At 36.8% G+C, this 27,015-nt stretch overlaps 1 protein-coding gene and 1 pseudogene across 13 annotated transcripts in view; one reads left to right on the forward strand and one right to left on the reverse strand.

Moving 5' to 3' along the window:
• The window catches only part of EYA4 (EYA transcriptional coactivator and phosphatase 4), a 285,396-nt gene extending 264,018 nt beyond the window's left edge, over nucleotides 1–21,378 (forward strand). For 4 of the 13 annotated variants that reach the window (XM_055391993.2, XM_055391989.2, XM_055391990.2 and 1 more), the window contains 5 exons: nucleotides 5,439–5,497; nucleotides 5,596–5,756; nucleotides 8,058–8,172; nucleotides 12,316–12,437; nucleotides 14,415–21,371. In XM_055391993.2, the coding sequence (XP_055247968.1) occupies nucleotides 5,439–5,497; nucleotides 5,596–5,756; nucleotides 8,058–8,172; nucleotides 12,316–12,437; nucleotides 14,415–14,623 (666 nt within the window). In that variant the 3' untranslated portion in view covers nucleotides 14,624–21,371. The other 9 variants (XM_019030241.4, XM_031012566.3, XM_055391996.2 and 6 more) reach the window with 7 other exon arrangements.
• Nucleotides 53–27,015, reverse strand: LOC129534546 (10 kDa heat shock protein, mitochondrial-like; annotated as a pseudogene).

The raw sequence follows: 27,015 nt of genomic DNA on the forward strand, positions 1-27,015 counted from the left end.
TTTGCCTGGTTCCAGAGCACATACTTCTGACTCATCCTTTGCTGAAAATTTTACAAGTGTGTGAGAAAGAAAAGCCAAGTTATTGAGTTACTTGAATAACTTTTTTTTTTTTAATGCTTTAAGTTCTGGAGTACATGCGCAGAACGTGCAGGTTTGTTACATAGATATACACATGCTGTGGTGGTTTGCTGCACCCATCAACCCGTCATCTACATTAGGTATTTCTCCTAATGTTATCCCTCTCCTAGCCCTCCACCCGATCACAGGCCCCAGTGTGTGGTGTTCCCCTCCCTGTGTTCTCATTATTCAACTCCCACTTATGAGTGAGAACATGCATTGTTTGGTTTTCTGTTCTTACGTTAGTTTGCTGAGAATGACGATTTCCAGCTTCATACATGTCCCTGCAAAGGACATGAACTCATCATTTTTTATGGCTGCATAGTATTCCATGGTGTATATGTGCCACATTTTCTTTATCCAGTCTATCATTGATGGGCACTTGGGTTGGTTCCAAGTCTTTGCTCTTGAACATTGCTGCAGTAAAAATACATGTACATGTGTCTTTATAGTAGAATGATTTATAATCCTTTGGGTATATACCCAGTAGTGGAATTGCTGGGTCAAATGGTATTTCTAGTTCTAGATGCTTGAGGAGTTGCCACACTGTCTTCCACAATGGTTGAACTAATTTACACTCCCACCAACACGCCAGTTAGAAAGTTTTTTTTTTAATGACAAGTTCTTAAATCCAGTTTGAGTTATATTTGAGACATGAGAGTAAAAATGAGTGGTTCAGTACATTCCATAAATGTGTGTGCTGAAATCTGTGTAATAGCATTTTGCTGTTGTTGTTTTTCTCTATGGTGAGTCATGTTTTTACTGAATAATACAATTACTGTTTGTTTAAAGCGGCATTCTTTTTTTTCTACAGTGGACAGTATGAAAGCTCATATTACTAGGCAAGCTTTCAGTTTTAGATAACAAATAATAATCACCTCTCTAAAACCTGATTTAAATTGATCCTGCTAGTTATGAATACAGAATGATTTTATATATATATATATCTGATAATAACAAACACCTTAACCTTTCCACAACTTGAATTTTTTACATACAGCGATAACTTTTGGGGTTAGTTTTTCTGTTGATCAGTATGGATGAGTTGCATTGTAAAGAGGATCTTAATATTATTAGTCTTTTCAAAGGTATAAAAAGAAAAAAAATTTTATGTGGTAGTATCCAAGTAAAAGTGTTTATTTCATTTGGTCAATTATTTTTTACTGGAAACAAGTGGAATAAATGAACTTTTAGCTTTTGTAGTGGCACATTAGAAGCCAGATGGAATAAATTTGCTACCCAACTTTTAAAAGAACACTGCAGTGAGAAGGTGAAAGTAGCATATAATGAATTTGTAACTAACTAGCAAGTTTGAAATGAATATTGGTATATCAAAAACATGTTGTAGTCATGTATGGCACTTAAAGACATTTATTTTAGTTCAGGTACTATGTTATATGTATTTCAAAAATACCTGGCAGGATCTTTGGTAGAAGCAGTTCATGAGAAAATACTGGTATTGACTTTCTCTTCTCTGAGTATATAGCTTTTTAGTTGTGTTTTAGAATGTGATAAGAATTTCATTTGACTCAAACCCTAGAACTTAACTATTCAACAATACTGTACTTAATCAATAAAATAATTGAGTTTCTGCAGATAAATTGAACTCTCACTGTACATGCGTGCCACACAAATGCTTGCACATCCAGATAAAGTGCCCAAGGAAACATAAATGTTTTTTACTGACATGAGTAAACAAGCACTAAAACCAATAGAATCAAAACAGTAGCTTTCAAAAGCATTCAGTACAGTTACATACATAGCGCCCTATCCTTCTGCATCTGACTTTGAAAGGCAGTTTTACTTTCACACAACTTTTTATTTCAATAAACCTCTTACAGCCAAAAATTGTCTTGGGCTCCACAACTGGAATTAAATGATTTCTGCTCTTGTTGACAAAAAGAATTCCTCAAGAGAGTAACTCTAACATTAGCTTATTATGTTGTCATTGTTGTTGTTGAATATTTAAGCTCTCAGGGTGCTTTTTAAAACAAAAAACAAAAAACAAAAAAAACGAACCATCTAATTTGACACTCCATTCTTTCAGTAGATACTGCAACATATATAGTAGCAGCTGTTCCTCACGTAATTCCTTAAAAGATACAAATTTAAATCCTCCTAATAGACACTTCACTGCATTCTGCCCAACTGCAGAGAAGGCAGATGCCCAAACTACCCTCCCCCAACAGAAGAGAATCCTGTGTGTTTAAATAAAGTGCTATTTCAGTTAGAATAACCTCCAGAAAAGAAGTCTCAGGAAGTTTGAGATGGCAAAAGTGAGAAAAGACTGCTGTGAATTATAACTGATAAATATCAGTGACCACTTTTTGGTCACTTTGTAAGAGAAAATTAAAGTATTTAAAGTTAGTTCTAGAATATTTTCAAATGTTTGAGTTTTACTAAAATTTGTTAAAGCCAAAACATTACAGTGTTTTTAGTATTTCACTTTTTGGTCAAAATGATTCTTACAAAGTTTCTCAGAGTGAAAAATAATTGAAGAACAATTATTTAGCTTTTTCTAAAAATGTAAATAATGGAAGTTCAGGTTTCTTTCACTGGACCGTAATCCTCAGGCAACCATCCAGAGTCAACAGGCATAGTTAACTAGGCATAAATTTAAAGAAAAGTTAAATTTGGAAAAAACCTCAAATATAACCTCAATTATGGAGCTTATGGTCCAATAAGTGTGATATACTGTTGTCCTCAGGAGTAAAAGATAAGTTTTTGGGCAACCTATGTACAAATTAATCATGCGAGTTAATATTTAATGTCAGAGGAATTTCTCTAAAAATTACAATGAGAGGGTATTAAATAGAGAAATAACTTCTGATTACCAGGAAAATTTACAAGGATTCCTCCACTTTTTTGAATGTCATTAATTTATTATAAAAGAGAGACACAGAAGTTATTTACATGTGGAAAGATTTCAGAGCTTCAATGGAATGGGCAACTTCATGCGACACCATTTCAATAGTGATTTATTTCAGTCTACGGACTTTCCAAGTATGTCACCATCTCTAAATAAGAAATAATCTCATCATTTAGAACTACTTTGGTGCCTCCATATTCTGGGAGAAAAACTTTATTTCCAACCCTTATGCTAATGGGTAAAATCTCTCCACTCTTTTCCTTAAAGCCCAGTCCAGCAGTTACTATCATTGCTTGCAATGCCTTTGCTGGATGTTTTTCAGGAAGCATAATGCCTCCTTTGGTTACAGTTTGGACTGCACTCCTTTCAGCCAATACTTGGTCAAAGAGGGGAAGACATTTTCTAAATACCTGTCCGGCCAGGCCATTCCTTGGGCAGTTTCTGCACTCTTCTCTCTCCCTTCCTTCCACTCTTGACATAAATATCTTCTTACTCTCCTCACCATTTAGAATGCTTTTATTTTATATCATCGTAACCTTGTGTTAGAAAAATTTAAATGATTGTGGTAATCCCGTAAAGAATTAGCATTTGTCTAGACTTCTCCCATTTATTTAAGAAAGAATTGTGGAGTGATTGTTCTATGCTAGATTGTGCCGTAAATGGGGATGTAACCTGGTGAACCAAATGCCGCACTCCAGGGCACTTCCAATCAGATTACATTTGGGGACCCATACGTGTAGGTGGAGATTTATTCAAAACTTACTAAACCTGTAATTTCTGTAAATTATATGAACTTTTAACTTACCTGGATTTTCAAGTTACATACTCAAAAGGTACTGATTGGGCTAGTCACTGAGTTTTGTATATTAAAGGAAGCCTGAGTCAACTATACCTTTAAACTGGAACTGGATTAAACACTTTCTGTGTGGAAATCTGGAGACTAGATATGAAATATTTGACTGCCAGATACTTTCAAGCCCAATAATGAATATAAATAGTAGCTTTCAAAAAACCTTTGTTTAGTATGGTGTATTTTCAAATTTAATGATTTTTTTAAAAAATTAATTTTGAATGCTAAGCACTATGTATATAGTCAGAAGCTGTAAGTATGAGTAAAATACTTTGAGGGGGACTAAGGAGGCCCAAGATGTTAAACCATACTTACTCTGAGGTTAATATGATGTAGTTATTTTTTATAAATAATTTATTTTTATTTATTATATATTTATTATTCTGAGAACTAGGCATTTTAAATGCCCTCACCAAATTTCACCTTTAGATCTTGTAATATTGCACTGGAACTTTGCAGATTATTTGAAGATGGACTAAGACTCAGAACAGCAAAGAAGGATCGAATCCTTATCCACATAAGTTACCATTTGTTCTGAGCACACAGTAACTTACAATCAGGTCAACTGTGGCCGGGCGTGGTGGCTCACACCTGTAATCCCAGCACTTTGGGAGGCCGAAACGGGCGGATCACGAGGTCAGGAGATCGAGACCATCCTGGCTAACACAGTAAAACATCATCTCTAGTAAAAATACAAAAAACACAAAAAAATTAGCCAGGCGTGGTGGTGGGCGCCTGTAGTCCCAGCTACTCGGGAGGCTGAGGCAGGAGAATGGCGTGAACCCAGGAGGCGGAGCTTGCAGTGAGCCGAGATCGCGCCACTGCACTCCAACCTGGGCAACTAAGCGAGAGTCCATATAAAAAAATAATATATATCAGGTCAATTGTGTGGGTATACTTACATAAAGTTTATTTTGCTTGGAATTTTGTAGCACACTTGAGATGATAAATCTTCATTATTTCCCTTTTACTTAAAAGTAGTCTTTTTGATTTGAAAATTTAAAAACTTGACAAAAAGAAAATGTCAATTTCTATGATCATTACCCTTTTTCTGTGTCAAAAGACTAGGACCTTGAAATAACACCAGCATGGTTCTTTCATGGTTCTGGTCCAGCAGGAAGTCATGGAAATTCCACAGGACACCATAATCTGAAGGCAAGCCCCTCTGTTGCCGCTCAACAAATGATAAATAATAGTAACCATCTGAGGTGTTCAGACTAAGTTTTGTGTATCTTCAGATTAGCCATGCTTAAGTATGCACAACAGAAATGGCCTGGAAGGGAACTCAAAGGCTTATGAAGATTCAAGAGAATTTCTTATCAATAATTTTAAGATTAAAATTTTTAAATTGCTCTAAAGAAACTCTCATGCCATATATTTTCTCACCCCTCCTTTCTATGGAACTCTTCTGGATTTAAATTTTGTGGGGTAGAAATGGTGCCATTTCCCAACAGAAGAAAACAAGAGTGAGGCAGTGAGACGGATGGGCACATGCTGCCATCTTCTGGCGGTAGTCTGATCAGATGAGAAGATGGGAAAACCTTCAAGCATGGTAACAAGCATCATTTAGAAAACAAATAACTTTTCCAATGTTTTTAACAGGAGTGTGATCAAGTTCATATAGATGATGTTTCCTCTGATGATAATGGGCAGGACTTAAGGTAAGCTATGCCTTTCAGTATGCTGTTTCCTACAGAAATTCGGCTGTGGAGTTTTGCACATGTAATTATTTCTTTTTAATGTATTTTGGGTGTTACAGTACCTACAGTTTTGCAACTGATGGCTTCCATGCAGCTGCAAGTAGTGCAAACCTTTGTTTGCCAACAGGTGTAAGAGGAGGGGTTGACTGGATGAGGAAGTTGGCTTTTCGTTACAGAAGAGTAAAAGAATTATATAACACCTACAAGAACAACGTTGGAGGTATGTGTGGCTTTTTCAATCTAACAAAGGTACTCTGGGTATAGGTAGAATTCAATCTGTAGTTTCATGTTAAAGATGATTCTGCTGTAAAAGAAACAAGCAAAAGCTCATATTAAACCACATTGAGCCAGAAGTTTCTTAGAATTGGTGGGAAAAAATTTAACTACAAAATAAAACATGCACCACCGTCACATAAATTGGGAATTCTTTGTGTAACCTTGTGCCCAGATGTTTGGTCAAGATTTATACCAGGGCATTTAGTTGACCCTTTATCAGCTGGTGCTTGGAGCATTATCAGTGAAAATAAAACAGAGGAACTGACCGAGGCAACGGAAAGAAGTCCTTTCTCAAGAAGAGAGCCTCAATCATTGAAGGACGGTGGTTAGCAAGCATTGTCTTTCCAGAATCCCATCAAAAATAAACAGTTATTCATGTCATTTCAAAGACTTTCAACAGGTTTATTTTATCTTTTAAAAAATCATGTTTTATGTCATGCATGACACTATGTCATGCATAGTGTCAACTATGATTATCTTAGTTTTTAAAAGTTCAAATAATCTGTAGGTAATACCAAAACCATTTTATACCCCTTCATATATTTTACAGGTGATATCAAAACCTTTGCTATCAAAACTGTGATCCTGGATGTGCTTCTATATATAAAATAAACCTTGATGATATCTTATTAGAATCAATTTTAGGTAAACAAGATTCCTAAAATTTGCTATTAGGTCACATCAGATTAATCTCCCAGGATTTTGTTTCTTTATGTGCTTCTCTTTTTTTCTAAAAAGGAAGAGTAATTGAGGAACATAAACTAGAATCCAGTATACTAAATGTACATGTGCATACTATACATACATATATTCACATATATATCATAGAATACAATATAGTAAATAAAGTGTTCATATATAGTATATAATCACATATATCCATATACATCATGAGGGTGGGGTATGTGTCTGGTCACCTTGTATCCCCAGTGCCTAGCAGTGAAACACATAAGAGATGCTCAAAAGATACATAATAACTGTAAGAGAACAAAAAATGTAGAGCCAAAGAGGCTCTACATTTATATGTTAGCAACAAAATAATGTTAGCAACAAAAGGGAGCTTAGATATGGAAGACATTCATTTCCAAAAAGAAATTGACCCCTGCAGGCTGCCGACTTGCATGGGGTTCTGGGGAGAATCTCTGATTTCCTGATTTGCTCTAGTGCTCTGTACATGATGCTTTTGTAAAATCAAATAAGTAGATTTTCTAGTTAAAATCAATGGTAGATAATATGTTTTAACTTTAAAATAAATATCCCCTTGGGAAATCTGAGTTGATTTTTATCATTCAGATGTCATCATTTCCTTCTTGTGGTGTATTAATAAAATTATTTTAAGTTAAAAAGAAGACTAAGAAATAATCTTGTATCTTAGAAACTTTAAACAACCACGAGTCTACTTTCTGTCATACGTGAGCATCTCTTTATTATAATGAGGACAAATGAGACTTGCTAGAAACTATAAATTTTGATTGAAAAAAACCATACAAGTGTGTATGTGCTCCGGATATTCTAAAACACAATTTCAATAAGAAACCTTACTTTTTAATGGATTTACATGATCTTGTTTTATCATAAAAGCAAGAACTGGATCTTTTAAAATAAAAAATTAGCACATCTATCTTTTTTCTTTCAACATCAATATTATAATTCATGATTGTAACTGTCCTACACTTCATGATTTTAAACAAAATTATTAATTTTTTACATAGCAAAGTATTTATAGTAGCATTAGCAGTAGTATTAGAAACATTTTAACAGCTACATATGATGATGCCATTGTTACTGTTTGAAAGTGGAAATGATTGTGATTATTAAGAAGCTAAACATTTTCAGACAGTCAAAACATTTGGGATTTGTGTCCCTAGGTTGGTGAAGCCCAGCTATTCCTCCAGACCTCAAATATCACAGTCCCTTGGAATAAGATCCAGGCAGGGGCATGTTCAAAGCTCTTTAGATGATTAAGATCCACTGCGCCAGATTGTAGGATCAGTGAGGGCAGAGACTGGGGCCACTTTTCAGTAGCACTACCTGAGACCTAGAAGTTCAGTAAATATTCATTGACGGAATGAATGGATATTCAATTCAGAAACGAAGGATCAATATGGACATAAATCTGTATCTCTCTGCATTTCTGATATATACTGGAATAAAAATGATCTATTCCAGACAGAAGGGAATCTAAACTAGATATTCTGAGACAATATTCATCTCTCAACTCTGCCTTGGTTTTTTGGTGTTGCAGGACTCCTTGGCCCTGCCAAGAGGGATGCCTGGCTACAGTTAAGGGCAGAGATTGAAGGTCTGACAGATTCCTGGCTAACAAATGCACTTAAGTCTTTATCAATTATTAGCACTAGGTAAGTGGAATTGTTACCTTTCTATGTGTATCGTATTGAAGATTTAGTTCTAATTGTACAACATAGAAAAAATGTTTTAATTCCTAGACTGTTTTAGACTTTAAGGGACCTAACAATTCTGAGTTCAGTGATTTTTTTAATTTCAGTGCATGTGCATGAGAGAGAGAGTGTGTGTGTGAGTGTGTATGTGTGTGTTGGGATGAGAGAAGGTTGCTGCTTCTCAGAATAAACAGGAGACCCTATCTCACCACCCATCTCTTCTCATAGCAACTGATAATCCCCACAGAATGGTTACATGACTTCTAATGAAAAAAGAAAGAGAACTCAGTAGGTGGCAAAGTACAAGGGGGTGATGGCAAATATGAAACAGTACTGTTTATACAAAAATGCATGTTTTAGGTGTTAGGCCATAATGGATAATACACATAATGTAAGCACATCAGAAAAGCAAGAGAAAGCTCTTGAAAAAATTCTAACCATTTTGTTGTTTGAACTAAACAGTGAAATTCTGACTTGTGTCAGTATACAGAGCAGAATTAAATTGATTTGTAACCAGTTGTACAACCAGGTGCCAAATATGCTAATTCATAAAGTGATGTAAGTAAGTCTGGAACGTGATAGCTGGTAAGGTAGAGTTGAATCTCTGTACTGTCCGCTTCCATGATTTTATATCTGAGTTAGGTGAATAAATAAAAGCATGTTTAATAAGTGGGAGCTAAATGATGAGAACTCATGGACACATATAGGGAAACAACAGACACTGGGGCCTACTTGAGGGTGAAGGGTAGGAGGAGGGAGAGAATCAGAAAAAGTAACTGTTAGGTACTAGACTTAGTACCTGAGTGATAAAATAATCTGTATAGCAAACCCCCGTGACATAAGTTTACCTATATAGCAAACATGCACATGTATCCCTGAACCTAAAATAAAAGTCAAAAAAAAGAATCTCTCAGCATTTCCATTAAGAAAAGATTAATGGGTCAGGCGCAGTGGCTCATGCCTGTAATCCCAGCACTTTGGGAGGCCGAGGCAGGCAGATCACGAGGTCAGGAGATTGAGACCACCCTAGCCAACATGGTGAAACCCCATCTCTACTAAAAATACAAAAAAAAAAAAAAAATTAGCTGGTCGTGGTGGTGCACACCTGTAGTCCCAGCTACTCGGGAGGCTGAGGCAGGAGAGTTGCTTGAACCTGGGAGGCAGAGGTTACACTGAGCTGAGATCACGCCACTGTACTGCAGCCTGGAGACAGAGCAAGACTCCGTCTCAAAAAAAAATAAAATAAAATAAAGAAAAGATTAATGAGAACATGCAGTATTTGCTTTTTTGTTCCTGTGTTAGTTTGTTAAGGATAATGGCCTCCAGCTCCATCCATGTCCTGGCAAAGGATATGATCTCATTCTTCTTTATGGCTGCATAGTATTCCATGGTGTACATGTACCACATTTTCTTTATCCAGTCTATCATTGATGCACAGTTAGGTTGACTCCATGTGTTTGCTATTGTGAATAGTGCTGCAGTGAACATGTGTGTGCATGTGTCTTTATTATAAAATGCTTTATATGCCTTTGGGTATATACCCAGTACTGGGATTGCTGGGTTAAATAGTAGTTTTGTCTTTAGATCTTTGAGGATTCGCCACACTGCCTTCCACAATGGCTGAACTAATTTACACTCCCACCAAATGCCACATGTTCTCACTTACAAGTGAGAGCTAAATGATGAGAACATGTGGACACATAAGAGGGGAACAACACACACTGGGGCCTTTCAGAGGGTGGAGAATAGAAGGAGGGAGAGGATCAGCAAAAAGAAAAATGGGTATTAGGCTTAATACCTGGATGATGAAATAATGTGTACAACAACCCCCCATGACACAAGTTAACCTATGTAACCAACCTGCCCTTGTACCCCTGAACTTAAAATAAAAGTTGGAAAAGAAAAGATCAATGAATAAGATGACAAATTGTTAGTTTTAAAAAAAGAAGAAAAAAGCATGCTTAATAAATGTATGGGGAACACAGCATTCAGAGAAAGATGTATTTGGACTAATTGAATCAGAATGCAGAAAAGCCTGACAGGGCAAAAAAAAAAGTTAATATTAAGAACATGAAAGTAAATGAATAGTTGTCACATCCTGCACAGCTCCTGACTCGTGGCACAGGTGGAGCTGCATGGATAGCAGAAAGTCCAAATGGAGAGCGGAGGGGAAGTAGCTTCCTGTATCTGACTGGGGAAGCCATGGCAGCTTAGTTTGTCAGTTCTAGGGACCATATTCCAGTGGGGGCTGTGGCAGGGTTGAAGCAGCCTGTGTCAAGTGTGGTAGTCACGGGTTTGGACTGTGGGAACCACCTAAAAGAAACAGATGGAAGGAGGAGCCAGAGAGCTTAGTCAGAAGAGTCATGTGCAGAACCAAGATTACCAATTTCAACTGTTTCAGACATTAGGCTGAAAATCAATTAGATTTCTCCCTGTGTCTGGAAAGGAAAGAACTGGGACCAATGAGTAGGAATCCTGCAAGGGAGATTCTGGCTCTATATAAGGAAGAAATGTCTAAACCGGTTGAAATGGGACTTGCTATCTCATGTCCTCTGTAATTGGTGACAAGAGAGACCAAATGTCAGGGATGCTGGAGCACGAGGACCCCTGAGCCACTGACATGATGTGTAAAATGTAGTGGAGTGTGCATTTCTCTGAGAAGGAGGTTGATAGCTTTCATTATTTCTAAAAGATGTCTTCTATATAAGTTAAAAAAACATGATTACATTATTAGATTATATATACTATATAATATATACAGATTAATTATTAAACAGATGGCTTTAAGGCAACTAAAGGAATATGTGATATTCCAGAAATAAATAAAGATATAACAAGGAAGGGAGGAGAAAAAGAAATCAACATACATTGAGTAGTTACATGCTATGGAATTTGCTGAGTTATCCATATATATTACCATATTGATACAATTGCAGTTTTGCCATTACTTTTAATGGCAAAAAACAAAATTGCTTTTGCACCAACCCAATAGTTTTCACAAAATGCCTGGAATGTCAGAAAAACAGATGCTTTGTTGAATTATGTATTAGAACCCCTAGCAAAATTAACTTACCCTCTGACCCTAATTATTCTGTGAATATAGTCTCAGAATAACCAAAGATGTAAGAATATATTTTGGTAGCATTACTTATAATATTTAGAAATCAAAAGCCACTTAAGCAACTGAATTTAACTTTAAAAAATTCTGGTGCATCTACATGGTAGAGTATTTTTTTTTTAATTATACTCTAAGTTCTAGGGTACATGTGCACAACGTGCAGGCTTGTTACATATGTATACGTGTGCCATGTTGGTGTGCTGCCTATTTGTTTATATCTATTAACTATTATTCCCATCTCCTAACAAAACAATGTATAAAAACTACTCTGCCGTGTAGAGTATATACATGTATAAAACTACTCTACCATGTATGTACTCTACATTGTTTTGTTGGGAGAGGGGAATAATAGTTAATAGATATAAACAAGTAGGCTCATGATATAAATACATAAAGTAGAATACAAAATTGAATATATAGAATGTTCCCAATGGGAAAACAAAATCTGTATATGAACAGAAACACTGAAAGTAAATGCATGAAATGGAGAAAGCAGTTTTCTCTGGATGGTTAAATAATAGTTAATGCTTTTTGTTTTCTTCTTTATATTTGTCTTTTACAAATTTTCCTGTTACAAGTATATACAGTGTTTGTAATTTAAAAAGAAATGTAACTCTGAATATCACACAGTGCAAGTCATGAAAGTTCATATCCAAACCACATCTCGAAACTTTAAAAGCCTGTGCTTTATTTCATTCTACCATGTTTTCATTCTGTAACATTTACCTACATATGACTTTTAATAGCATATTGTTTTGACAAAATATTTTGTAGAACTTTAAGCATCACAGTATAGTCATGGGTTTGTATATTCTTCTTAATAATCTGCCATTATTGGAGGAGTGTCTGTCTGCTGATAGGCAATAGTAATGAATTTTGAAAGGGACCATTAATTAAGGAATTGAGAGACCATAGTGACAATTTTAAATCTATTAGAAGTTATTTAGTATTAGAAAACAAACATGTATATTTCCTCCCTATTTTAGGAGTAACTGCGTAAATGTCTTGGTAACGACAACTCAACTGATCCCAGCACTTGCGAAGGTTCTACTCTATAGTTTAGGAGGCGCTTTCCCCATTGAGAATATTTACAGTGCAACTAAAATAGGTAAGGAAATTATTTTAAACTCTATGGAATGTGTCCACATCTGTGTGTCTCTGCATAGTTCCCTTTTTCAGCAATTTCACTTAGTACATGAAACAAATTTGGATAAAGTTCAAATTACAAAGTCCCCTACAACTCATTGTACATGTATGAATTTTTTGAGAACTGTTGCCTAGTGACATTAAGAACTCAGTATCTGAGTATAGATATTTCATTCTTGTATTTCACAGAATATTACAGCCCATGTTATCTAAATAATATGTAATATCTCTAGCCATAGTATTTAATAGTTTAATTAGTATGGCATATAATGTTGCATCCTTACATATGCAGTAATCTAGATCCAAGATAAAAATACAGTTTTGGCTTTGCAGGGGATTCTTTGATGGATTGAACGAGTGCCCTTAATTACAGAAAAAAATTAAGAGTTTTATGAATCAGAAAACATAATAGGAATATTCATAACACATGAGCGACTGGAAATCTGCATTTCCAAAAATGTGCAGTAGCAATCAAAGAACCACAGCCTTGTTTATTTAGATGATATCTGCTTGTGGAGCCATCTTTGATTTTTAAGTGCATTTCTCGCAGACTCCAACTTCTAATAAACGTTCAAAAGCAACACTTCATCAACTTCTGCCTTATTGAAAGACTTAAAACTGATGTATTCCACTGTCTGTCAAGGAAGTACTTGGGAAAATAAATGGGTTGTGTAATATGCCTTGAAGGTCAACAAACTTAGGCTCTGGCACATTGACAAGAGAAGTTCAAAATCCTAAAATCCCCCACCAAAAATAACCTGCCCTGGGCTTTGAGGAGGTCTGATGTTGGCCCTGGCAAAAGGAGCCTCCAGTGGCAGCTGTTTCAAGAGTACAGTTAAGGAGAGCCAAGCTTCCGTAGAGTAAATTTCACATTGTCATAAGCACTACAGTTCAGAGCCTGGATATCAATACCATACAGTTTTAATCTAAATGTGTGTATTTATGTCAGCAGGACTAATAGAAAGAAGGTAATTTTGCTTTTTGATGAATCAAATAATTTTATAGCAGAATAAACATTTATTTTAGTAAAGACAATATTCTTTCTGTTGGCGAAATAGTTCCTTATATTCTTTAATCTGAAACAAAATCATTTTTATTTTTTCCTTTAAGCTAGTATTTTTTGGAGTTCTGAACCATCAGATTAAGAAAAAAGGCAGAAGTAGCCATGGCTGCATGAACATTCTGGGAGTGAAATTTAGAGAATAATGCCAATGTTTTAAAAACAAAGAATATGTAGAAATTCCACGGTGATGTTCCCGTAGTGCAATAAGAGGATACCAGTGTTGTCAGTACTGTGGCCCAGTCAGACAGCACCCTTAGCAGAAGTTATTTGAGCAGGCTAACTCTCACCCACTTGAAGAAAGGAGTTGTTTATCAAGGTAAATTCACTTCTTAGTATTTCCTCTTTTTTTAGCGGTGAACCTTCAGTTTTTCTCTAGAACACATTTAGCTGACTTGTCTATGCTACTTAAAATTGATTTACAGAATTAAACAAGCAAAGGTTAAAACTTATAGTTGCTTGTAAAGTTACCCCAATACTCTGTTGGTGGAGAAAAACATACTAATATTTTCTCTAGGTCAAATGCTTAACCCTACTGATGTTTTTGGAGTGTGAAACACATTTGTTTAATCATCTGTCCGAAGTAATGCCTTACATTATTCAAATACATGTTGATTTCGTAAACCCAGAGGTTGTGAGCCAGTTCAAGTGATGTTCAAGAGGCATTAACTTAACACTTTATGAATCTTTAGGTTAATGAATGCAGTGGCTGGAAGAATAAGCAGTGCATTGTTTTTCAGGCAAGGAAAGCTGTTTTGAGCGTATAGTGTCCAGATTTGGCACTAACATAACTTATGTTGTGATTGGAGATGGCCGAGATGAGGAGCATGCCGCTAACCAGGTAACTTCACTCTGAACTTTATCTCATTTATCTTCCAGGAAAAGAAAGTTGCTTTGAACGAATAATGCAAAGGTTTGGCAGAAAAGTAGTGTATGTTGTAATTGGGGATGGTGTAGAAGAAGAACAGGCAGCAAAAAAGGTAACCTGTCTCAAACAATGTCGGTGTGATACTTCTAATGCAAGCCTTTTTGTTTGCATTTCTGTAGTTTGGCCCAATGGCAGCTTGACAAATGATTTAAATTTATAGATGCAAAGCAATAAGAGGATGAGAGGGTCAATACTTACATTCAAATAAACCATTTGGAGTTTAGCATTTTTTGCCTGAAATTTGATAGGAAATGCAGGGAGATTTAGTTATATTTATTTATGTGTTTGAAAGTATATACATATAGTAAATATATATAGTAACATATATATTTGTGTGGGCATGTATATACATGCTTATATAGATGCATATGTATATATTAATACACATACAATGTGCACAGATATAGATGAGCCAGGGGATCTGCAAGAAAGATGGGGGGGAGAATAACCATTGTTAAGCACATGAAATTTAGCAAGGTAGAGATTAATGAGCTCCATACAAAAGTCATGTGAGTAGTTCATGAGACCTGCATGCCATATGGTCCTCGTGAGTGCCTGGAAGTAGGCATGCTCCATGATAAGGAATGCTGAGGGCAGATTTAATAGCTGAAGAAAAACTGCTACGAGATTTTAATAAGTGCTACTGAAATGGGATGTATTGCTCAGATCCTTTTGCACCAACTTGTCTTAGCTGTAATGTGCCTCACATCTCCTAGAAGAGTTTCATCTGTTTTGGTGAGCCAGTGGTACTTGATTGAAGCCAAGCAGCTGGCTTTGAACACATTCAGAAGATCCCATAGGCCCTAAGTATTTTAATAAGCCTTTTCATCTGGCCCGTATTTCTGAAGAAGAAACCAAGGCAATTAAAAACCATTAAATGGTTGGTTCAACATCAAAAGAAGAATGATATCAGGATTGGCCCCCACCACCAGACTGTCAACTCCACCCTAAGATCTACTGCTGCCTTCACCGAATGATAGAAAAATATCATCTACCCAAGATAAAAGTGATAGAATTTACAAAACAAAGCCAGATGATGAATTAGTATTTTTAAACAATGACATGCCAGCCTACACTGTTTTACATAGAAAGAATGTTATCTGTATCACCCTAAGGAGATTTTAAATCATCATCTAATAAAGCCTTTGCCATTTGCATGTGCTGGAGTGTTTACCTGTTTTCAAAAAACAGTCAACATAGACAGTTTTATAGAAAAGTTTATGGCTATAAGAGAAAGGAAATGATGTATGTTTCTAGTCGATTTAAATCAAGCAAAATGGAGAAAAGGAAAGCACTTCCACTTTAGAAGTTTTGGTGACGTATTGGCAGCCATACTTGCTTTTCGATTACATTTAAGAGAGTGGGTTCAGGCTCTGCCTGCCACAGAACACCTCAGCCTTCATTAGCAGTGTCAATGACCCAAGACAGCACACTAGCCCCAAGCACGTCCTGTATGAGGTCAGGGCTGCAGCCTCAAGAAATACAGCTTTCATTGCTGACTACTACTTCAAATGCTTCCAGTCACACTCAACTGAAATATCTTCTGGAGTTTGTCAATGTCCTGAGTCCATGTTGTGATTTTTCTTATTGGCACCATAGTTATACACAACAAAGAGCAGCCAATGATTAGTAATACAGCCCCACTCCTGCTAAATTTACATGTCTTTTAGCCTATGCAAATTAAATTCACGTATATTTAGGTAAGGACTAATATAATTCAATTCCAAACCAGTAACACTATATGCTTTTGACAATTAAAACTTAGCCGAGTCTACCTGTTTTCCACAGCATTAATGTTTAGATTCGGTTTACCAGTTGTTATACCTAAAACTTCAGGAGGGAAACGCATAACCCTGAATGGAAAAGAATCTCAGATAGAATGCTATTTCCAAATGGTTGTTTATGTAGGTACAGTTTTGGTGATGGTGAAGGCTTATTATTCTATTTTAAAACAGAGGTGGTTGGTTTCTCTGGTACCCAGAATGCATGCTTTTCTTTGGATGTAGCGGTAATCGCATGTGCAGAAATGTTAAATTAAGTACTGTTTTGTTGTTACAAATAGATCTGAGCTGAATGAAAAAAATGTTACTTCTATGTGAATTTCAGTGACTTAATTTGACCTAGACATATTTTGTCTGAGAAATTTAAGAAGAAATATCAAAGTTTAGGAATAGGAATGTCTAGCTGCGCTCTTCTGTAGAAACATGTAATATTAATACAAGCTGTATATGTAGTTTGAAATTTTCTAGAAGCTACATTTTACAAAATTAAAGAGAAACAGGTAGAATTAATTTTAATAGCATGTCAACCCAGTATACCCAAAATAACTGTCTTGATATCTAATTAATGTAAAAATTATTGAAGTCATGTTTACATTCTTTTTTGTTTGTTTGTTTTGTTCTAAGTCTTTGAAATTCATTATGTATTTTAAACTGGACCAACCACATTTCAAGTGCTCAATAGCCACATGTGGCTGGTGGCTACCATAGTGTGCAGCAAGGAATTATATAGCAATAAGGATTATTATGCTACTTAGTTCTTAAATAAAATATCTTTTGCATGTTTTATATCTATATACCTATTTCCCTTATATACATGAATATTTTATACATACATATTCTAGAAGATGTCATCAGCCCAGACTTACAAATCATGCTTTTGTTTTGTCAGTTCCTGTAATGCAGTGTTTTTTCTTTTTCACTATCATCGCCAGTGGGGAACTCTTTAGACAGTTTTTTTCTAATTACTCCCTTTCATGAAATTTTAATGTCACATATGTACTGTATACTATTATAGTATATCTTTTGAAGGCCACAAACCACTGTAATGTCTAAGATTTTCTGCCCCACAAGAGCTCATTTGTGTCCCTTTGGAGATGATATCTTCCCCATTGAAAATGTATGCTAGAGTACTTTCTCTCAATTCTACGCCAGTGAAATAAATCAGGTCGACTCTACTGGCTTAAGTTATTGGTTGTCCCAGACAAGTAAGAAAGTTATAATCCCCACATTTTTTTTCTACTTTGTATAGTCCTGCTTCAAATTATTTTTATACAGAAAGGAATTCACCCTCTTTTCTTCCTAGATTAACAAAATTAAGAAGTTTTTCATTTTGTTTCATTTTATTTTTAACTGAGAGGCCCGTAGGAGTGATGCACTGATTAAACCTTGCTTTCCATCAGCCAGGTAGGATTTTGATGCCCACTTGCTTTCCCAGATGTTGATGTTGGTAGCGATACTTCCAGAATAAATATTAAACTATCTAAGAAATGTTAATATTTGCTATTATTCTCATTAAAATCCAGTTCAGATCTATTTCTCTGTTACTTTGACAGTGCCATATTGGTGCTGCCAAGCCTTCACATATGATCATCCCGCCTTTAAACTCCCTCCCCTGAACTTGGGTGGACCACACTTCCCTGTGTGTGCTGCTGCTTCATTGAGACGATGGTTGTGATCTCTCTCCATGCCTCATTCCTTCCCCTTCTCTCTCCCATCCCTCCTTCTCCTAACCACACAGCACAACATGCCCTTCTGGAGGATATCCAGTCACTCAGACCTCCTGGCTCTCCACCAAGCACTGGAATTAGAGTATTTGTAACTGTGTTCTTTAGCCGGAGATCCATTTTTTTTATTTCAAGTACACTGAATTTTTATGTGTGATTCAATGCCTCTGGCTCTACACATATAAATTGTCTTAATGGATGAAATCATATTTGGAATAAAAATTCCAGAATGAAGAATTCAGATTGCTGAATGGAGTTAAACTTTAGTGCTACAGAAAAGAAACTCTATGGTCTTATATTTACAACACTTTAATGGGTTTTTTAAAAATCTGTGGAGGTTGCTGGTACACACCAAATGAGTCCAAACTGGAATGAGCAGCTTTAGCAAAGAACTCTTACCCTGGCAAAGCAGCAACACACATGCTCCGTCTGACAAGGTGTTCAACAACATTCCTCAAAATGGGAGATCTTCTCAGCCCTGAGGTTTGAATCTGACTTTAGCCTACCTAGCCCAGAAAATCTGAATTGGAATGCACTCAGACTGTATAAGGACAGTCCTATTTAGACATGTAATTTGTGTAAATTATTGATGAAAATAATTTACTGTGACTTTATTAGCAGCTGACTTTCAAAGTGGATGCAATTTTTCTTTCATTTGTTGGGGAGGGGAATGGGAGGGGAAATGGGGATATAATATTGTCTCTTTTTTAAGTTTGGCAAACAGAATGTTCATACTGATGTGTTGTGCCTTAAAGACAAGACAGCATTTGTGTGTTACAATGTAACTTTGGTTAAAATCTCTGTAGATAATGAAAAAAAAAAAAAAAAACCTTTGTGATGATTCTTAACATGACCAAATTTAAAAGTCAAGCTCTCAGAGCTTAATTACCGCATCAGCAAGAAACTGAGTATTTTTTGCAATAAGAAAACAACAATAATAAAGGAAAGCGTGTGTTTTATTTGGGTTCTTAATAATTCCAATAATTGTATGAGGCAACTATTTGCGAATCCAACCATGAGTGGAAGGTTTGGGAAAGACTGTGGGACCTTTACTTAGAAAGTGAAATGTATGTAGAAGTCTCAAGTACCCCTTCTACAGTTTTACTGGAGAAAACTAAGAGCCATATTCATGACAACTTGCACAGTTTTGAGGTTGAGACTTTTGATATGTGTAAGTTGCATAGAGGAGATATTATCATGCAAATCATGAGCAATTATCACATAAACTTTTTTAGAATGTGCCATGAACATGGCATAAAATTCACATTGAGTGCACAGGGCTTAAAATAAAGCTAAGTATGTTTATTCCCAATGCCATGGCAAAAATGATAATATCATCAGGAATGGAAGGCAGATCTCCCAGATGGTGTCTAATGAAAGCAATGAGTCTATGAAAATTTTACCTAGAATATCATCATAAATTAAATTAGCAAGTGAGCTGGATCTTGGCAGCGCTGCTGAAATGACAACAGTAAAATCGTACCTGGTTCTCCATCTGAATACATCAATGCAGGTTCTCCTCGTGACAGACTTGCATATGTCTGTTAGTTTCTGCCTGTATTGTCACTGCGCAACGGATGGCATTCATTACAAGAAGAGCCCATCATCGTTGTGTTTGCATGGTTTTTTTCCTTGTGTGTAGCCCATGTTGGGAACACGATACAGGTTCTCCTCTTATTTCCTATGACATGATTTCCCTTGTGGAAATTTAAGACTTTAAGAACTAGAGTATTTTTATGGTGTCTGCACCTGCAGTTCTGTGTTTAAAATGTCATAATGTGGATCCTGGAGTCAGGCTACTAGTCAGTGCCCCTAGCCAGAGGCTGGTTCATGAGTTCATCAACTGAGGCCTCTGTGGCTTCAATAAAGTCTACATTTTGCTCACAGATCACAGCATTCACTGTGGAAATATGATTTCATTTCTTTAGGCTACAAACCTGTATTTCTTTACTGAATGCTAAGGCCATGTTTATATTGGGTAGAAAGATATTGAGATCCCAATTTTGTACAAGATTGTGATTTCATTATCTAAACCTTAAACTTAATCCTTTAAATTTTGTAGCTTTTGGCTGCCTCTGCCCCAAGTACTATTCCATGCAAATTAAAGTTGGAATACTTTTAATAATATAAAAATAATGATAGTAAATCTTATACTTCTGTTGGCCCTTAGCTTGAAAATAGCAGTTAAAAAAATTTTAAGTGTTGCCTTGATTATCAGTACTTAATTATGTTGTGCACTAAAACCTTAAATATTTATTACTGTGAATGAAAACAAATTATCTTTACTGTATAGCTGGTTTCTTTAAATGATAGAATTGTGGCATTACATCTAAATTTGTAAGTCTTCTCATATCAAACAAGCAAGGCTTTTTATGCTGCTAAGTCTGCGGGTGCAGAAAGAAACACCCCTTGGAAGGGCAAAGAGAAGCCGGCTGGTTGCATCACCCCGTGCAGTTTCTCACACACATCTCTTTTTCTGATTCTGTGTTCAGAAGAGGCTGCCGGCATAAAACCTAAATGCAAGGTTGACGGAGAACAGCTTGTCTGGCACAACAATGGTGCAGGCCCACGAGCCAGCATCACAGCTTGGCCATGGGATGTTGAGTATGCACAAACTAGAACTCTTCCCTTCCCACCTTAGGAATAGAAAATCCTCTTCCTTTCTAATCTGAAAAACGAAAACTGAACAAACACAAAACCAACCCCTTGGCAGTTCCCACCTCCTATTGACATATGGAATATTGTGCCTTATTGTAAACCAGTTTGAAAAATGTTCTGTAACTAAAGTGGGTTTTCGGCTATTATGTATACAGCTTGGTATATTACTACGAAAGATAACCACCTTGTGTTGCACCTTAAAAATATCAAGACCATGTAATTTCCGTAACAAAATAGGTGGCCTGGCTACGGTATTATAGCATACAATTAGGACACTATGCCCCTGCAAAATTTTGTAAATCAAATTCAGAGGCAAAAACATATTTTAGAATCATACAGTTTGCACACGACAAGTAGGTAATAACTGTCTCTAAAAATGTTTTCTCCTTAGTCTGCAATGAGCTAAGATTCAGAATAGTGTCAACAGCATGCTCCTATATGAAGTTGTTTTTTTAAAGCACATTTGTTTATGACAAGCCTACATTCTCAGTGAATATGGCATTTAGTATTTCTTTTGAAAACAAACTTAAGCATCATGAGCCAAAGTTGCATTTTGACTCCCAACTACGGTAGCATTATGGACATCTCACAATGTCAAGGGTTTCTGTTATGTATTAGTAAAGTATAGATTATTGGGGCCTACATAATTTAAAGAAATGTAAATTAATATTAAAAGCTTGTAAAAATATGTATATCTTTACTATTTCTCAATAAATACCTTTGCAATTGTTTTCATTTCCTTCACCCTCCCATGTTGTAGAGTTTTGTGTGTTTATTTAGCTTGGTTCTAAATCATGTGAAATTTGTATTTAGGTTTCTGGTCTTCATAACTTTTCTTTTTTATGCCTAAGTTGCATAATTTTCAGTTAAAGCAAAATGAGATGTAACACAGTAAAACGTCACTAATTATGACTAAAAGTGGGCTGCTTTTACTGAAAAGATGTCAGTTGCATAATTTTTTATACACAGGTAGCTACATTCAAGTAAGTATAATGCATAATGTAGCCACAATTCACTAATGATAAAGTAATTAAAATATTTAGACCTATTAGAATATTTAAAGTATCGTTTACGTGAATATGGGACATAGTTTATAAGTATCTTCCAAGAGGATAAAAAGGTAGTTTTCTGTAACAGATTTAATAGCTCCTTTATTGTCTGGTGTATAATATTTATTTATTTGTGAATCTGTTGTTCACATGTAAACCAAATGCAAATTTCAGATAAACCTCTGCTCATTCACAACTTTTAAAAATGTTAGCCTCCAAATTAATGGTATTTAAGTGGAGCTATGTGGCAACATTCTAGTAAGCCTTACACCATCCAAAAATCAATACTGATTTACAGGAAAACAATGAAAATGTTTAAAATAAATTTAATATGTAAACTTCTTTTGTTTTCTCTTATATCCAGTTGCCATTGAAATTGAATTTATGAGAAAGACTAAATTATACATATCATATCCCAGCTCCCCACTGCACTCCAAACAAATGTATCTTGTTTGCCTATTTATATACCTGCTTGGAAGAAAGGACCTCTCAAATCAACATGTCCAAATCTGAGCTTGTGCTTCTGCGCCGGCCTCTTCTCACCTCTCCCACGACTACCACCCCAGCTGAAACCAGCATCCTTTCTCACATAGATAAGTACATCAGCCTCTAGCTTAGTCTCCCTTCTCTGGCCCTCACACCCTTTCACCATCTCATCACACTAGCCAGAAACATACTGTGCATCAGAGGATATCTCTCCTCTTCTTGGAAACCACCAGCTCGCTTGGCACAAACACCAGTGACCTTTGCAATGGCCTGTAAGGCCCACAGGCAGCATCCCTGGTGAGCTCTCCCTTCCTCTGTCTCACAACTCACTGCCAAACTGGCACCTCCGTGTTTGGCACATACCTGCACCCACCCACTTGCTGCAGGCCTTTTGCACTCACCATTCCTTCTACTTGAAAAGGTTTTCACCCAGATCTTTGCATCACCTATGCCCTGGGTTTCTTCAGTTCTTAAAGAACACCTTTTTGCTGTAAAGGTCCTCCTCTCTGAAATTGCATCTGCTTCCCAACACCTCTAGCATTTTCCTTCTTTACTAAGAAAAAATACTTAGTTATTAGATTAATCCAGCATGATACACATTTATTTTTTGTGTTGTTGATTCATCCATTACAATGTATAAACTTCAGGAAAACACTTGCATGAGCATGATCTAGAATTGAAGAGATTTAAAGTGGTAGAGGACCATGTGTGATGGCTCATTCCTATAATCCCAGCACTTTGGGAGGCCGGTGGGAGGATCACTTGAGTTCAGGAGTTCAGGACCAGCCTGGGCAACATAGAGAGACCCTGTCTCTCTCTCTCTCTCTCTTTTTTTAATAGCCAGATGTGATAGTGCGTGCCTGTAGTCCCAGCTACTCATGGTTCCAAGACGGGAAGATTGCATGAGCCTGGGAGGTGGAGGCTGCAGCGAGCTATGATCACGCCACTGCACTCTAGCCTGGAAGACAGAGCAAGACTCTGTCTCAAAAAAAAAAAAGAAAAGAAAAGAAATGATCGAGCTAGATTTGAAAGGAAAAAGGAGAGAAGAAAACATACACAGGACCTGTGTAAGTTTTTATACCTTAGCTGGAGTATTTGCTGGCCTAATAATTTATGGAAATAAAGAACAAGGATGGCCATAAGCAAAGATGTAATTGAAGAAAGGTTATATGTGACCTGAGAATGATCGTCTGGATAAAAAACGTTTACAATGAATCAGCGATTGCCTCCTTTATACTCCCTTTTTCCCTTTCATAAAAGAAAAAGTATGCAATATTAGTAGGCTTAATTGACTTAAATTACTTAAAGCCACACACACACAAACATGTAAAAATCAGATCTCTCTGCAAACTGTGGTTCATGATTCTGAGTCCCTGAAACAAACAACAACAACAAAAAAATTTAAAGTGTCAGATGTTGTTTAGTTACCAAAAGAGAACCATTTATTTTTTGATCCAGGGTCTTGCTTTGTTGCCCAGGCTGAAGTGCAGTGGCACCATCATAGCTCACTGTAACCTCAAACTCCCGGACTCAAGCAATCCTCCTGCCTCAGACTCCGAAACTGCTGAGATTACAGGTGTGAGCCACTGCACCCAGACTAATAACCATTATTTAACATATCTGCATGGTTTTGTATATTCTTTAAAAGTTATTGGATGTAATTCTGGCAAAGTATGCATGTGTTCTAATACACAGGTCACTACACAAAGCAGTCTACATTTGACTGTGCCAGAGTCAATTCTTGAGATATACTGCAATCAACAAAGATGCTCTCTCAGAGCCTCAAGGGGAAAATGTTCATTGTGCCCAAGTTCTGACTTTCAATGGAAATAGTAGCCATTATTCCTTAGCTTTTCCTTCATCCACAGAACCTTCCAGGTCTGTGTTAGCACACAGTTTGAAAAATCTCCAAATGTAATATGCTAAAGAATCTCTGACAATGCATATAACTCTATATAAGCCAGATGACTATTTTCCCTCCCAACAAAATGCCTTTTGATTGCAGCTTGCAGGGACAGTGTCTCTATGGCTAAAGGGCAATGCATTGTCCTTTGTGGTCATGAAATCTTAGATTTGTGTGCCTTATGTCTGCTATGATGTTGCCATTTTAGTTTTCTGGTGAGCCTTCAGTGAAAATACATAGAATTGAAAGAGGGTGTACTGGAAAAGGTAGAGGGACCACCAAATAAATCATCCTCCACAGAACCACAGCAGAGTACTGCTGACCCTAAACTCATCACAGTCCTGACCCTTAAGGTTCTTATGCTTTTCAATCGGGGTGACTCTTAAGATAACGAATGAAGGGAGTTAGCAGGGGATAAGCACAGGGGCATGGTGAGTCACTTGCAGAGAAACCTAACCAGCCCTTAAAGGGAAGATTCTTGGAGAAAATGAGTCCAAAGCTGAAGCCCCAGGACAAAACCGAGAAGGCCAGCGCATTTGCAGGACTGGATTGGAAGCATATAAGCAAAGTGGAAAATATGTAAGAGAATGCAGGTAAGAGGGAGAAGGGTAGAATGGTGTAGTCAGGGAACTGCAAGTAATTTTTGTTTCTGAAGCATGGAGTGAATAAAAGGAATAGTAAGAAATGAGACTGAAAAATAAACAAGGGCCACTTGGTGAGGATTTTTAATACAGCATCAACCAATTTCAGTTTTACTCGGGGATCAGTAGGTACTGAATGAAAGGTTTGTTAACAGAGGATTTATGTGTCCCAGTTTATATTTTATAGTAGTTACTCTGGCCAGGCTGAGGAGAGTGAGGGATCTAAGAGGCTAGTGCAGGATCCTGGAGAGATTCCTGAATTAGGTGATGGGCATGAATATGAGACAGTGCATAGATTCAAAGAAATTAGGGTATTAAGAGTACCTTAGGACTTAGCAGTGGTTGCTTCTTCACCTCATGTCCTCAGGCAAATCCAGCCTGACCTCTAGGTTTCTGGCTTGGACAGTTTGGTAGATTGTAGTGCAGTTTGCCGAGACCAGAAACACAAAAGAAGTAAAAAGATTCTACTTGCTGTTTTTATTGTAGTGGGTGATGCTTGTTGTTGGAGCGAGATACTGAGACCAGTTTCTGGAATTGTTAATTTGAAGGTGGTGGTATCCTCAAATGGAGTTGTCCAATGCAAAGTTGAATTTGTAGTAACTTCACTATTGTCTGTTAAATACCTTGCCAAGTCATAACTGAATTACTCGGAGCACAGTAAATAAAACCCTAAGTAATTTGATTATGTCACATCAGTTAATCATTTAAAATCACTTACAATTTGTGCAAACTTGAGACAGCATAGTGGAAAGGCTAGGAATGATGACAGTAATACAGTGTGTGCATGTCTGATGAACACCATGGAAAATTATTTGGGGTCACCAGTTGATTTAACATCATGCTTTCCCATCTCCTGCATTACCCCAATTTCCAGTAGATAAAGTAGTAACATACCTGGATTTACAACCCTGAAGAAATCCAAATGCCTCTATGAGCTTTTCATCGGTAACTTTTGTACAAAAAAGTCATCGCCAGCTTATGTCTGCTTGGAAACCAATATGGTATTCTAATTTATTTCCCAAAGAAAACATTAAAGAGCTTCACAGCAGAATGACAGATGATTTAATCACCTATTTTTAGACAGATTAATGTATTCCAAAAAATGTGGTGATCATTAAAACATACATTTATGGTGGAATAAACTATTTCATAAGAGCGGGCAGTAATATCTGGTACGTGAATAGGAAATAAAGTTAATGCCAAACACACACCTATAAAACCATCCTGTTTGGCTCATGAAATTATTTCTACATCAGTTATGAGAACAGCAGGAGGGTGGGATGGAGCCACTGATGAGGGCAGTGAAGAAAAAGTGGTATAACATCATCTTTTAAACTTTCATCTACAGTTTTACAAATGACGAGTGCATCTTCTAAATTTTCATCACCCACTGATTTTCTGAATAAAACCTACTACCACAAACTGGCCACTTTTGGCAACACATATTGTTGCCATGCATGACTCAAGAATTCGTTTTTTTTTTTTTTTTTGAGACGGAGTCTTGCTTTGTCGCCCAGGCTGGAGTGCAGTGGCGCGATCTCGGCTCACTGCAAGCTCCACCTCCCGGGTTCACGCCATTCTCCTGCCTCAGCCTCCCGAGTAGCTGGGACTACAGGCGCCCACTACCACGCCCGGCTAATTTTTTGTATTTTTAGTAGAGACGGGGTTTCACCGTGTTAGCCAGGATGGTCTCGATCTCCTGACCTCGTGATCCACCCGCCTCGGCCTCCCAAAGTGCTGGGATTACAGGCGTGAGCCACCGCGCCCGGCAAGAATTCGTTTTAAAGAAGAGAAAAGGGAATGTTTTTCTTATTTCTGTCTAGGCAGAATGGGGATATTTATCCATGTGCCTTCTTATCCTTGAAGGCCCTGTAATTGTTTTATTCATCCAACCGCAGCACCATCTTCTGAGCACAGAAGCTGGTACCACTGTAGCAAGATGGGGAATGGGAGCATGTAGGATGTGATGCTTTGATTCGGTCACTCGCTCTGTAGCCAGCTTTTCAGCGAGCATACTGAAAAGAGGAAGGAAACTAACGTTTGAAGAGACTAATCAAACTAACATTTGAAGAGGCTAATCAACTAATGAAGAGACTAATCAATGCTTACCTTACCATATATTACCTGATTTAATTATAACACCCAGGAGAGTCAGTGTTCTTTGTCCAATTGTATAGTTGAAGTGACCTCCCAAGATTATACAACCTGTAGGTAGCACAGACAGAATTGGAACTTAGTCCATTAGGTGGAAATTATCTGGACTGCAAAATAGGCTCATTGCACCATATCTTCTGTCCATTGACTTCAGTT

The sequence above is a fragment of the Gorilla gorilla genome, chromosome 5 (assembly GCF_029281585.2).
Source record: "Gorilla gorilla gorilla isolate KB3781 chromosome 5, NHGRI_mGorGor1-v2.1_pri, whole genome shotgun sequence".
In the NCBI taxonomy this organism is placed as follows: Eukaryota; Metazoa; Chordata; class Mammalia; order Primates; family Hominidae; genus Gorilla; species Gorilla gorilla.